Consider the following 14,319-nt stretch of genomic DNA (forward strand, 5'->3'; position numbering starts at 1 on the left):
CACTCCACTTGCCTTCCACTTTAATTCAGATCACTAAAATTAATATTGGAATTGGCACATGAGCATTTTGCCATTTCTGTTCACACCTTCCCCACCCCCAAACGCCTTACAGATTGATCTGAGTGGAGTGTCCATCTAATAGTTTAAGCACTGTGCCACAATTTATTTAGATATGCCCTTAATTTTAAAAAATGTCTCTCTGTGCTGGGAGGAGCAGCACTGGGCTGCTGATAAAGTTAGCAGTACATCTTTTTAAGTATCAGCTGAATCTACTGTTCAAGGTTTTCAGGAAGGACTCTCAAAGTTAGGTCTTTTCACAGGCAACTCTAACAGTGTAATCCTACACATGTCTACCCAGAAGTACCTCCCAGTTCAGCAAAACTTACTCCTGAGTAAATGCAATCACAAGCACACTTACTAGGGAGCAAGCCCCAATGAATTCAATGAGAATTACTTCTGAATAAACATGTTTAGGATTGCACTACAAGAATGCCTTTTACAAAGCGCCTTCAAATGTATATACAACACAAGGATCGCATGTCTTTAACTGCAGTCTCTCTAATTGTGACTATTCATTCAAATCAAATGAACTTGCAGGTGGGTGCCATCTGTTCCCATGAACAAACACAGTCTTATCAAGCACATAATTGATCCATCAGTCTACCATTTATCACAGATTAACTCAGATCGCCCTCCAAGGACCATGGCCTTCCCTGCAGTAAGAATTATGAGCTGTGGCGTGTCTAAATGATTAGTCCTGGACACATTTAACATAGTTCATTATGATGCCATGTGCAGATACAATCAATTAACAGATATATATTTATTTATTTATCTATTTTAAATGCTGCCTTTCCAAAACAGTGACCAAAAAAACAAGAGAGAGACACTAAGGATAACACCATGGGTATAACAAAGTGATCTTGCCTACAAAGAAATATCTGTTAGTCTTCACAGTATACCACAGGACTCCTGTTTCCACTCCCATAAAGTTTCGGCATCTTTCGAGAGTTCAGTTCAAAAATGTTGGTAATAAACAATTATCTGGTAACATTATACTTATCTGAGTTACAAATTACAATGCAGGTCTTTTTCTCTAAGAAGCCAAGGAAAATTATAACCGACAGGAAGTATGGGCACAAATTAGCCAAAACTAAACACTTGGCAAATGAATGAACAAGACACATAGGTGCTTAAATTTCTTTCACTGATATCAGTAGGAATTTTTAAATGCTGAGATTTGGCTGGTTTGTGCCCTATGATAGCAACATTGCAAAACTGCTGAACAGACAAGCACTTTAAGGCAAAGAGTCCTCTGACCCCTTCCTAACATTCGATTATCTTATACACAGGGTCTCCAACTTTAATGGTTCCAAGTTTAGATACTGTGAAAAAGCTCCCAAACAAGGGGGCAGATTTGTAGAGATGCTTGTCCGCGGGATCACACATGCGGTAGCTGCAAAGAAAAAAATAGGACCTTTATTAGTGAAATTGTGGCAAAGGACTGTTAGCGTGTGAAGAAACGGGTTACATTGTGAGAAAAACACTGTTACCTTTAAATTTACCCACACAATGTGACTGTTTCTTTACACAGCTGCCCCACATTTTAAAACTTTTGAGGGGGCTCATAGGGTCCAGTTTTACATTTATTTATTTTTATCCTGCACTTCTTCTAAGGAAGGACCATAGCCCAGTTGTCAGGGCACCTGCTTTTCACACAGGAGGTTTAATCCTGGCAACAACACTCAAGAAAAGTATTTCGCATGGCGACGTTCCAAGTCTGTAGCTGTAACAGTGGTACTTTAAATGACGTGCAGAGTCTTCCATCTTTTGAGAATAGTGTCTCATTTGCTTTCCTAAGGTGTCTTACAAAAGTGAATTGTGAAGGGAGCTGAAAGGGTTAAAATGGCTTTTAAAACCTCTTGGGTACTTTGAAATTTATTTCCCTGGCTGCTGTGGGCTTGTCAAGTAACTGATGGGGGGCATGGAGGGGTAGGAATCACTTTTGCTGTTTGGACATTGTGGAGATAGAGTGGTAGGAGAATTATTTTCTTTTCACCATTTACTTGGCTGAGATTTAGTGTCCTGTCATGCTAAACTCTCCCCACGCAGACAAGGAAGGCACTTTGCATTTGCCAGATGAGCTCTTGGGATGATTGCGGAAGACCTTCTCTCGCCCCAATTTATGGTGCCCCCCTTGAAAGTTTACACTTAGTTGTATTTATAATGGCTTAAAGGCTTAGCAAAATCCTGGACGCTGACTGTGCTGCATAAGACCTTCAAGCTTTATTACTGCAAATTTAGACGGATAATGTTATATGATAGACCAGATTATGGGACAGAAACCTGTGAGATCCTCTGTGTTATCATTAGAGCAGTCAGCCAAGCAAGACTTATTGGTTGATTAATAGTTTTAGAGGAAGATGATTAATTAAACAATACAATTAAATACATTTGTATATTACCAAAATATCAATAGTGGTGCCTTTTTGAGATATTGAGGGAAGCATGAGATAACTTTCAATTAACGTTCATTGCAAGAAAGTAACTGTTGTTTTTAAGGTACTCTTTTACATTTCCTATTATAGTAACCTGCTGGAACCAAAACTGACTTTTTAAAAAATCCAAGTTTCCCCTTAATTTTCAGACCTGGCCTGAAATGGTTAATCAAATAATGCTTAGGACTGCAATCCTAGCTCCACTTATGTGGGAGCAAGTCTTGCTGAATTCAATTAAAACTTACTTCTTGTTCGAGTTGCACTGTTGATTAATTAATCAACAAGCTCACACAAAATTACTGGGGAGCAGTATAGAAATGTAATGCAATGAGTGAATGAATTAATAATTGTTGCAGTGCAATTTAATTAGTGTTGCACAACTGTACTACAATTAACTAAGAAAATGCCCTTCATATTCTGCTCTTCTAAGGGTACTATACTTAATAATAATAATAATAATAAAATTTTATTTATATCCCACCCTCCCCAGCCGAAGCTGGGCTCGGAGCGGCTAGCAACAGTAAAATAATACAGCATTCTAAAATCAATTCATTATAAAATCAGTTCAAATCAAATTGATGGCAACCATTGGGCTAGAGTTCTGTGAAGAATTACCAAAGGCCTGATGGAACAGCTTTGTGTTGCAGGCCCTACGGAAAGATGTCAAGTCCTGCAGGGCCCTAGTGTCTTGTGACAGAGCATTCCACCAGATCGGAACCACAGCTGAAACCTCTCTGTGGCCCGGGACCTCCGAAGTGTTTTTGTTTGAAGACCGTAAGGTCCTCCGTGGGACATACCAGGAGAGGCGGTCACAGAACTAAGCAGCATTACTGATGCTAAATAAATGTTTACAACAATATTAGGAGAAGTAATAGCAACAGTAGTCCGTGGTGTTTCAGTGGGCAACACTCAGGCTAGTTTACATGTTAGGTTATGTAAGTGAAAGGCTACCTCTCCCTGTTTGTTGCATCTAGCATGGCTTGCCACATGGAGCCTCGTGTTTGCATCAAGTTTCCCATCATCTTCAACTGAATGTAGAGATTACCAGTGCTGTCTTAGACATTCTGTATCAGGGGTGGAGAACCTTTCCAGATGCTGTTGGATCCCAACTCTCATCAGCACCAGCACACATGGCCTATGGTCAGGGATGAGGGGAGTTGGGAGTCCAGTAACATCTGGAGGACCACAGGTTTACCACCCCTGCTCTGTACAGAGATTTGGCAAATTACACTACTAGACATTTGAGATAAGCATGGAGAGGTTTCAAGCAAAAACAGTCTCCACATGGCTTAGCCCTGACCCATAGCAGATCCAAATTTGAACCCTGTTTGTTTGCATATTTCATAAAAATGATACACTGTTCAATTGGGGGGGGGTAGGACCCAAAGCAGTTTGCAAAAGATAAAACAGTAAAATCAAGAAAAATTACAACCCTACTTTAAATTAAACAAAAGTTAAAATACAGTAGTACCTCGGGTTCATACACTTCAGGTTACAGACTCCGCTAACCCAGAAATAGTACCTCAGGTTAAGAACTTTGCTTCAGGATGAGAACAGAAATCATGTGCCGGCGGCACGGCAGCAGCAGGAGGCCCCATTAGCTAAAGTGGTGCTTCAGGTTAAGAACAGCTTCAGGTTAAGAACGGACCTCCAGAACGAATTAAGTACTTAACCCAAGGTACCACTGTACTAAAACAGATTAGAATTTCCTCAACTTTCTAAGCTTCTGTGTAGGCTTGTCTAAAGAGGAATGTTTTTAGCTGGTGCCAAAAAGAGTACAGTGAAGGCACCTTATTGATCTCAATAGGCAAGGATTGTTGCTTTGCTTTTTATCCCCCAAATGGGATCTTCACCATATCATGCAACAGGGGAGTTGTATGCAAATTGCTTGCTATTGCATTAGATGCAGCTATACCTGTTTTCTGAGCATCAGTTTGAAGCTGAAGGAGTTCAGTCATGAAATTACTTTCTAATGGTAGTCTAGATCACTGGCTGCCTCTTAATACCCTGATCCAAAACCGAAAAGTTAAAAAAGATATTTGACTCAGAGCACAATCCTTTGTATGTTTAACTTAGAAGTTACTCTTGGTTCTCTCTAGTCAAATGAACTCATTTACCTTCAGTGCTGAACATAATCTATGAAGGCCTAGAAATATATGCAGTAATGCAGGAAGGTAAAGTTGATGGACATAAACGTATACAGTGGTGCCTCGCAAGACGAAAAGAATCCATTCCGTGAGTCTCTTCGTCTAGCGGTTTTTTCGTCTTGCGAAGCAAGCCCATTAGCGGCTTAGCGGATTAGCACTATTAGCGGCTTAGCGGCTTTTAGCGGCTTAGCGGCTTAGCGGATAAGCGGCTTAGAAAAAGGGGGGGAAAGGGGGGGAAAGTCGGAAAAACTCGCAAGACATTTTCGTCTTGCGAAGCAAGCCCATAGGGAAATTCGTCTTGCGAAGCACCTCCAAAACGGAAAACCCTTTCGTCTAGCGAGGCATTCGTCTTGCGGGGCACCACTGTACTACCCAAATACAGGCCATATTTTTAAATTTTAAAAAGTGGCATACACGTCAGTCCTACACAAGGTACTTGGGTGTAAGTCTCAAGGAACACAGTACGTAGGATTAGCTTCAGAAGCAGTGCCACTCATCTACTGAGCAATGGTGTTTCCAGATAGGGGCCTAACTTCCAAATGGGTTATTGAGATATCACAAGCAGGTCATTGGCAACAGTGTTTTCCCTTCCCAAATCAATCCCACCCACCCCCCATAAAGGTAAACCTGGGTTAAACTGGCGAAGATACAGACCAGCATTTTGCTGCCAGCAATAAATGAGGAGCACCCCAACACTATGCCAGACGTGTAACTGTTCGTGATTGCTGTCATACTTTACCTTTTTAGTGTTTCCAGTGGCTCCTTTCTGTCTATGATGCCGTTTTCTGGGTCAACAGTTGTAAGAAGACACCTGCAATGGCAAACGACATTTTGTAGTAAACAGGATCAAACAGCTGATTATTCCCTTTGCCAACCCCAAGCTTACCTGCCACATGCCATCACCTCTCTCAGTTCCACATCACCAATTATAACTTTGCCCCAGGTGTCCTAAGGGAAAATCAAGCAACAATTTGTGTTTACTTTCATACTAAACTTCTCATACTCAAGTTCAACAGATTTCACCCCTTATTTGCTGATGTGCAGCTGCTTAAAACTAAAATGGAAATGATGCGTTTTTTTCTAATGAAAGGGTCAGATGTTGCTAAACCACAAGACTGAAAGAAGGATTATATTAGTACTTTTATTTTGCATCATCTGGAATTATTTAGCCTAGCAGATGGGCTAGTTACTTACACGGACTGTTCTGAGCCAGAAAGGCTAGTTATTACATTCTTCAAAACCAAATTCCCATGACTGGTTTTTAAGTGGAAGAAGCATCAAAAAGGCCCTTTCCAACCCAGTTTTCATGCGATAAAGTGGTTTTGTGGAAGCAACCTAATATGGTAAACTTGAAAGTCGCCAAATGCTGACAAAAACTTGCAATAGCACAGGGACAGGGAACCTGTGGCTCTCCAGGTGGGTTGGGCTCCAACTCCCATCAGTTCCAGCCAGCATGGCCAATAGTCAGGGATGATGGGTAGTGTAGTTCAGCAACATCTGGATTCTTGCATGCTTTTTACATGACCCCTATGTGAAGAAAATCGTGGGTAGTATTCAGCTAAGTTTAAATCAAAGTAGACCTGCTGATATTGCCGAATATGGCCATGTTAGGTCCATTAATAACAGTGGATTTTAATCCCAACTATGTGGTCTAAACCACAGAGCCTAGGACTTGCCGATCAGAAGGTCGGCGGTTTGAATCCCCACAATGGGGTGAGCTCCCGTTGCTCGGTCCCTGCTCCTGCCAACCTAGCAGTTTGAAAGCACATCAAAGTGCAGGTAGATAAATAGGTACCACTCTGGCGGGAAGGTAAACGGCATTTCCGTGCACTGCTCTGGTTCGCCAGAAGCAGCTTAGTCATGCTGGCCACATGACCCGGAAGCTGTACGCTGGCTCCCTCAGCCAGTAAAGCGAGATGAGCACCGCAACCCCAGAGTTGGTCACGACTGGACCTAATGGTCAGGGGTCCCTTTACCTTTACCTATATCTTAGTTGACTACTACCCTGCATCACCACTTCTTCATTGTCCTGACATTATATCTAGTAAGTAAAGGGGAAAAGAAAGAGGGACACATAGTGTACATGTGGGCAGCTGGGTAGATGCTTCAGGAGGGAAAATGAGGGGAGGGAGCTGGCATGTAGATGCAGAGAGCATGAGAGAAGATTCTGCAACACACAACAAAGAAAGAAAAGGGTTATGGAAGACAGATGAAAGAGAAGAACTGAATCGTGGGGAGGGGAAAGAATGAAGGGGAAGCTGGAGCCATTCTTCCCCTCAGTCTCCAATGGCTCCCCAAATAGCTAGTCACCTTCACAAATGTGTGCGCACATGCACAATCTCATCCTCACTATGGCCAGGTTATGTAAAAGTTCCCATTCTTGTGGGAGGAAAGCCAGTTGTGGGATTTTGACAATCAGTGCAGCTGCTTCTGAGGGAAGGCTGAATGTCATTTTGGGTTGAATGAGGGCTTCACTGAATGTTTAGGCACAGGGCGGACACTCTGCCAGTTGCAGAGTTGGCGTGGGTTGACTAGGAAGAGGGACTAGGAGGAGGAGGATCTGAAGAAGTGAGGTTAAGGAGTTGGAGTCCACTTTGGTTAGAATGAGCTGTTTAAGGATCTGAAGGAAAGAGGCACCATTCTTTTACTCCCAGCTAAAAGCTCGAAATTCAGATCACATTGGCATGCTGCCAAAGCTGCTTCTCCCACACTTCACCACAAGATGGCAATATTACCACTATAAACTAACTAACCAAGCTGCAGCCTCCAAAAGATTCAGTAGAATCATAGAAGGAAACCCGAGGGTCATCTAGGCCCCTCTTGCAGGCTCAGCCTCAAAGCAGGAGCCTCCTTATCTCTGCACTGGTTCACCTTTGTGGTGAGAGATCTGAGGGTGAAGAATCCACACCCCTGCCCTCCTATCTGGTGCTTCCCAGCACTTTTTCTTGCTGTCCTCATTTAAGTGGGTTCCTCATTTTAAATCCTTGCTTCCATCTCACCTTTGCACCCCTGTTGATCTCTTATACTGCCTTAATGTGAAACTGGTTATTAGCTTCCACTTTGGGCCCATTGTGACTCTAGCCCAAACTTTCCAGGACTTGCATTTCTACCTTCCGTGTGCTCAGCTGCTAGTGCCCCAAAATGCTGAAGGGATATTAATCTGTCCCTAGACAAAACTATTGTCTATCAGACCAACCAATCAACCAGGTTAGTGATCAAATAAGCAAGGTTTCTGTTTTGTACACACACCCTCATTGTTACAATGCCTTCCAGAGACTATCATCATTATAATAGCAGTATTGTGCAAACATTCACAATGCGGGGGAGATTTGACACTGTGCCTTTTGCCTAGATTTCTACCATATTACACTGGAAAATCCTGATTCATCCTGACCTGCAACATTTCAGAAATAAGGCGGCGGCAGCAGAGAGAAAAATACTTTTGGAAATTTCAAGACCAAGTGAGATAACCTTGGCTGAGAAGGTTGCAATATGGAACCAAATGAAAAGCATTTTCTCATAAAGAAAATGAGAACATAAAATCTCAACAGCAGGTTGTGTGTGTACGGAAATGGGAGGTGTTATTTTTAGAGGCAAACCCATAACAAACGGATATGCATTCCAGCTCTTAGCTCTGCTAGGAATGCTTAGAAAGTTTATATGGAGGGAATACTAGTTTCCCTTAGGGTAGCTGCCATGCAGCACCACACAACACTAGAAGTGCATCTGAGTTGGGTACTGACTGCTGAATTGTCTGCTAATATTTCTGCTAGCTATGCAAAGATTAACCAGTACAGTAACCAGTGAATAAAGTGGAATGTGCATGCAAGCCCCTAAGAAGGAGATCCTTTTCCAAAAGGAAATGTCACGCAGAAGAAACATTAAAGCTCATCACTTTTAGGGCTTGGAAATATACCTGCACAATGCCTATTGCTTTAAATTAAAAAACGACACCAGTTCTACTGTTGTATATATATTTTTTCAGGATCATGGTAAGGAAAGAATGGGTTAAAATTCTATCCCTGTGCCCTGTGTCCTCTATCTGGATTGCTTATTTTTAAATGAAAATGAAACCAGAGATAATGTCACTCCAAGTGAAACATTTAGGTTAGGTGCTCATTAATACAAATTGGTTCAATGAAAAGCCTATCTTACTGTTTGCATTTAAATCAGTGCATCTTGTAAATAGTCTGGAAATGGAAATGATTGCTTTCTCCTCAGTTACACATGTTTTAAATGCTGCCAACATAAAATCCTTGTAACTGTCTATATTCTAAGATACATACTGTATACTGCAGTTGCTACACTATAGCTCAGGTGCTTTTCCAAATGCTCGCATAAAATGTTTCTTTTTAAACATGCACACATTTTGGATGAATTGTTTTAGAAACCAAAGGGAGACAAACAACATTTTCTCTACCTCCTCATAAGCTCCACAGCCTGAAACAGTAATGTTTGGTCTAAAATGTCGCATGTTGATTTTCTTCTCCATTCTGGAATTTAAATCTTCCATTGAAGCGTCTGAGATGATTAAGAGGGGGGCACAGTCACTATAGGGAACCTGTGTTGCAAAGATACATAAATATTACCAATGTCACTACAATAGCAGGTTAATAAGCATCTTGCTGGCATCCCTCTCAAGCATTCATCATGAGCACATTCCACAGATTCCTCAGCAGCAATAGCAAAAAGCTGTCTTGCCATTTATTATTAGCTCTGGAAAATCCCACCAGTTTACACCTCTTAATCTCTTCCCTCTTTCGGTACTTAGAATGCAAGGAAGACGTTACAAAATTTGTGACATCCCATGCAATGAATAGCCCGTGAAGTCTTATCTATCAATAAAACAGTCTCTCAGACTTTAACTTGTTTATTTATTGCATTTACATCCCACCTTTCCTCCAAGGAGCTCAAGGTAGAATACACAGTTCCCCTCATCCTCCATTTTATCCTCACAACAGCCCTGTGAGGTTTGGCTGATAGTGAATGACTCCATGACTAGGGCTTTCCCCCCAGCCTGAACTCAGTTCCAGCAGTTCTCAGATGGGTGCCATTGCCATTATAAGAGAACAAGGGAGGTGTTCATGGTGAGTTTAGGCACCTCCCCTCCCCCCTACAAAAATAGCACTGTCCATGACGGAGCAGATATTTAAACCTAGGTCTTAGTCTAGCTATTACACCACACTGGCTCATCCTCTTTCAGAAAGGCCAAGGGCTCCAAGTAAATTATTATTTATTTATGTATTATTATTATTATTATTATTATTATTATTATTATTATTATTTACACTGCCCATCTGGCTGGGCTTTCCCAGTCACTCTGGGCAGCTCCCAACAAAATATTAAAAGTACAATAAATCAAACAGATGTCTTCTAAGAGTCAGGTAGATGTTTATTTCCTTGACATCTGATGGGAGGGCGTTCCACAGGGTGGGCGCCACTGCTGAAAAGGCCCTCTGCCTGGTTCCCAGTAACCTCACTTCTCGCTGGAAGGGAACCACCAGAAGGCACTCAGAGCTGGACCTCAGTGTCCGGGCTGAATGATGACTAGTCCCAGGCTAGTCCTGACTTACATTTTTAAAATCAGCTATCAATTCAGATGTAAAAATATGGCAAGGATTTGTTTTTTTTTTAAGCAGGATGGCAAATGATTAATGTTCACAATAAAACAATTTATCTAACCTCATCATTAGGTTGAAAAGGTTTGTGAATCTTTTCACATTTTCTTGGCGCCATGTTGGTCTCATAATGTACCAGCCGATATGGTTCTGACTTCAAGAAAGTGGTGAACCAATGAGCCACTTCGTCACCACAGTCCCGTCCTTGAATATCAAGCCCAAACACCCTGTTGGAAATTACAAAATGGAGACAGGTGCTACACAAGGTAATACCATTGTAAGGACGTTGGTTTTATCCACAGTTGAAAAGAAGACATTCTTGTAAGGGAGTACAACTCAAATCTTCCTCAGGTCCACTTTACTAATTCAAGAGAACCATGTTGTTGTGTTTTTATTCCAGTTTGATTTTTAACCCCTTTGCTGTTCACTTTATTTTTCTTGTTGCACACCTTTGTGCATTTTCTCTTCACACCACTTCGGGTGTGTCTGAATATTTAAATTTGTTACAGAAAAACAAATCCCTCTCTCTATTGGCCCTCCTTCCTGTGCTCTACTCTTTTAACATACACTTCTTTTCTCTCAACATCACAAGGCCTCATCACTATTAGCTCCCTCTTTTTATCTGCACCCCCATCTCTACTCTTTCCTGCTGAGATGAGCGGTAGTAGCACTAAAGACTTTTATTCTCCAGGATGAAGCACACATTACTAGCTAGCTGAATGGGAAAGTTGGTGCCAGCCGCGTCATGTGCTTTCAAAGAGGACGGGCAATGCAGAACTAGTAAACAAGCATTATCCTATTCAAACTTCTACTTTTGATGAACTTGGGTGAGCCTTAAGATACAGTGGTACCTCAGGTTAAGAACGTAATTCGTTCTGGAGGTCCATTCTTAACCTGAAACTGTTCTTAACATGAGGTACCACTTTAGTTAATGGGGCCTCCTGCTGCTGCTGCGCCGCCAGAGCACGATTTCTGTTCTCATCCTGAAGCAAAGTTCTTAACCCAAGGTACTATTTCTGGGTTAGCAGAGTCTATAACCTGACCCAAGGTACCACTGTATTCCCACCTTGAAGTGGGAAAGCACAGAAGGGGGAAATGGAATTCAGGTAGGGAACACAAATGAATCAAGCAGGGGCACATTAGCCTGTGGGCCTTATTACTTCTTTATTTATTTGAATCATAGACTCATGGTGTTGGAAGGGACCCCCAAGGGTAATCTATTCCAACCTCCTGCAAACTGGAGTATCCATAAAACATTATCTAGAAAAATCTCAAAACAGCGGAACTCACGGTGATCAGGTCTGCATAATTAAAACAATATGTTTGATATAACCATCTGAGTATCATGAATCAGGTTTTAAGAGAGAGGTCCTAGCGCATATTATTTTGTCTTTGATACTGGACTCTTGTTCAGTAGCATCATGAACAGTCAGGGATATGTGACACCTAACAACAAAGGCCAAGAAGGCAAAGAGAAAACAATATGTGGAAGTAACGTTTTCAGCCCGATTAAAAAAGAGAGAGACTAAAACCTATTAATTCATCACCTGCAAGTCTTCACTGGATTGTTCTTAGGAGCAGTGATAGGGATGGTCAGTTCCTTCATTTCTGGAGCATTCAGGATTAAGAGACCATTTTCACAATTTACAGAGACCAGAACCAGGCGAGGCTCCTGCCGAGCTGTGACCATATGACCATCTTCCTTAATCACGAGCCAAAATCTATGATTAAACATAGAGAGAATTGTTAATCCTTTAAATGTTATACCTAAATTGCTGACAGGCCATGAGAAAAATATTGTTACCTGCCACCCCAATCTCCAAGCTGTGTAAGATTCCAGGACTACAAGGAGTGCTTATCTGCATTCTTTGATTCCATTTAGATCATGAGGCACAACAGAGACTGTGGTGTCTTTATGATATATGGTTTAGTTATACAGGTTTATAAGGGGAGTTTACCATGGAGGGATCTCCAGCATTACATTCCAAGAGGTTCTGGCTTCCCCCATAGCCACAGCACTGGATCCAAAACAGACATCAGCATCCTGCTTTTTGACTCTCGCTCCAGTCCATTGCCACTCCATTGCTTAGCTCCTTACTGCCATTCTAAACTGCCACCTACCTAAAACACTGGCCTTGTATTTATGAACTAAACTCTCGGCTGAGGGAGGGAGGAAACCCACCCATTTGCAAATGAGATTTACCCTTTCATCCTTTGAAATGCTAACGATTCATTACTCCAAAGTAACACCTCACACAGGAGGCATGTCATGGCTTAATTGGCTTTTGACACTTAGCTTAATTGAGGGATTAGCTAAGTCTAGCACACAGTTTAATTACACACTGGGACTGGCTTAAATGCTTTGATGCCCCATATGCTAGCACCTATAAACCTATAGCAATATTTTAACACACTATCAAAGCAAGCATCCTTATTGATAAATGAAGTGGTTTGTTGCAGAACACAACTGGATGCCTTCATCTGACCCAGCTGCAACAAAACATGTCTCTCCCCTATCGGTCTCTACACCCACTGGTGGTGTAATTCTCCTTCAACCCCAAAGGCACACTCCATTGGCAGATGGATGCCAACAACAACAACAAGGCCTTTTAAACTGGGGGTGGTGCTGCTGTCGCTGTTACTATGTTATGCAAGGGATGCGGGTGGCGCTGTGGTCTAAACCACTGAGCCTCTTGGGCTTGCCGATTGGTGAGCTCTCTTGTTGCTGTCCCAGTTTCTGCCAACCTAGCAGTTCGAAAGCATACCAGGGCAAGTAGATAAATAGGTACCGATGTGGTAAGAAGGCAAATGGTGTTTCCATGCACTCTGGAACTCCTCACGGTCCTCTGTGCACCAGTAGAAGTTTAGTCATGCTGGCCACATGACCCGGAAAGCTGTCTGTGGACAAATGGCAGCCCCCTTGGCCTCAAGTGAGATGAGCGCTGCACCCCATAGTCACCTTTGACTGGACTCAGCCGTCCAGGGGTCCTTTACCTTACCTTACTATGTTATGCATTTTTGTGTTTTTATATTGCAAACAGCTGGTGATCCTCGGATGAAGGGCAGTATAGAAATTTAATAAATAAAACGACAATATTTTTAGAATGTGTGATTATTTGATTGTTTGATTATTTGATTGTTGTTAGCGGCCCTGAGCCCGGCTTCGGCTGGGGAGGGCGGGATATAAATAAAAATTATTATTATTATTATTATTATTATTATTATTACAAACGTCATAGAATTCCAGATTGTAATTCCCCACCGACACCGCCTGCCTGAAGCTCTGGGACACGTGTAGCAAGAGCAGCAGCACTCAGGGCAGAACGGGCTTGCCTGCAGGCGCAAGGGTCCTAAGAAGCTTCGTTGCGCGCGGGTAGCAGCTGCAATAGGGCCGCCCCCTTCCCCACAAAACGACGCGCAGACACCCCGAAACCAACACGGTTCTCACCCCAATAAGGGAGGGAGGCGCTAAACTGGCCTCATTTGCCTGCGCGCCAAGTTTGTCCCACGCGCGAAGAACTGCAGCGGCCTGCACAGGCGCGCGGGAGAAGGAAGCGGAGGCCGCGGTCCGCGAGAGCTTTATGGTGCCATTAGAAGCCCGTTAGTCTCCAAGTCGCCACAGGACGGACTAACCCCCCGCGCGCGGCCCTTCCTCCGCCGCCGGCCCCACATCCCTTCCCCTCAACTCTGGGAGCCTCGTCGCCTCCCTCCCTCCATTTCCCTCCCTCCCGCTCTTGCGCCCTCCCCCCCCCGCCCCCGCCCTCCTTGCCTGTCGCGCAGGTCTCCGCTGCGGACGCCCAGCTTGGTCAGCTCGGCGCTCTCGAGGGGCAGCCCCTGGCAGGACTTGACCGGGTAGATGGCGAGGCTGGACACGGCGCCCACCCGCACCAGCTCGCGGCGTGCGCGGCGGCGGCGGCCCCAGCGCCAGGCCGCGGCGGCTCCCAGGCCCACCACGGCGACCGAGGCGCAGAACAAGGCCAGGCGGGAGGACGGCAGCGCAGGCATCGAGAAGCGGCCTAGCGACGCGGCCATGGCTGCCGAGGGGGGAACCGTGTC

At 43.5% G+C, this 14,319-nt stretch overlaps 1 protein-coding gene across 1 annotated transcript; it reads right to left on the reverse strand.

Moving 5' to 3' along the window:
• Positions 1 to 806: 806 nt before the first annotated feature.
• Positions 807 to 14,310, reverse strand: MTARC2 (mitochondrial amidoxime reducing component 2). The gene is made up of 7 exons (XM_081857836.1): positions 14,033 to 14,310; positions 11,811 to 11,984; positions 10,328 to 10,490; positions 9,066 to 9,206; positions 5,532 to 5,593; positions 5,385 to 5,456; positions 807 to 1,456 (listed from the first exon to the last, which is right to left on the reverse strand). The coding sequence occupies exons 1-7, from the start codon at positions 14,293 to 14,295 to the stop codon at positions 1,327 to 1,329; spliced, it is 1,005 nt and encodes a 334-aa protein (XP_081713962.1). The 5' UTR covers positions 14,296 to 14,310; the 3' UTR covers positions 807 to 1,326.
• Positions 14,311 to 14,319: the final 9 nt, after the last annotated feature.

This window comes from Podarcis erhardii (assembly GCF_964252035.2).
Source record: "Podarcis erhardii genome assembly, chromosome: 3".
Lineage (NCBI taxonomy): Eukaryota > Metazoa > Chordata > Lepidosauria > Squamata > Lacertidae > Podarcis > Podarcis erhardii.

Excerpts from the sequence above, each read along its gene's own strand:
- MTARC2 (XM_081857836.1), bottom strand. The coding sequence starts at position 14,295 with ATGGCCGCGTCGCTAGGCCGCTTCTCGATGCCTGCGCTGCCGTCCTCC. Across the intron at positions 10,491-11,810 it reads AATCCAGTGAAGACTTGCAG|GGTGTTTGGGCTTGATATTC; the intron begins GTGATGAATTAA and ends AATTTCCAACAG. Across the intron at positions 5,594-9,065 it reads GCTGTGGAGCTTATGAGGAG|GACACCTGGGGCAAAGTTAT; the intron begins GTAGAGAAAATG and ends ATTTTCCCTTAG.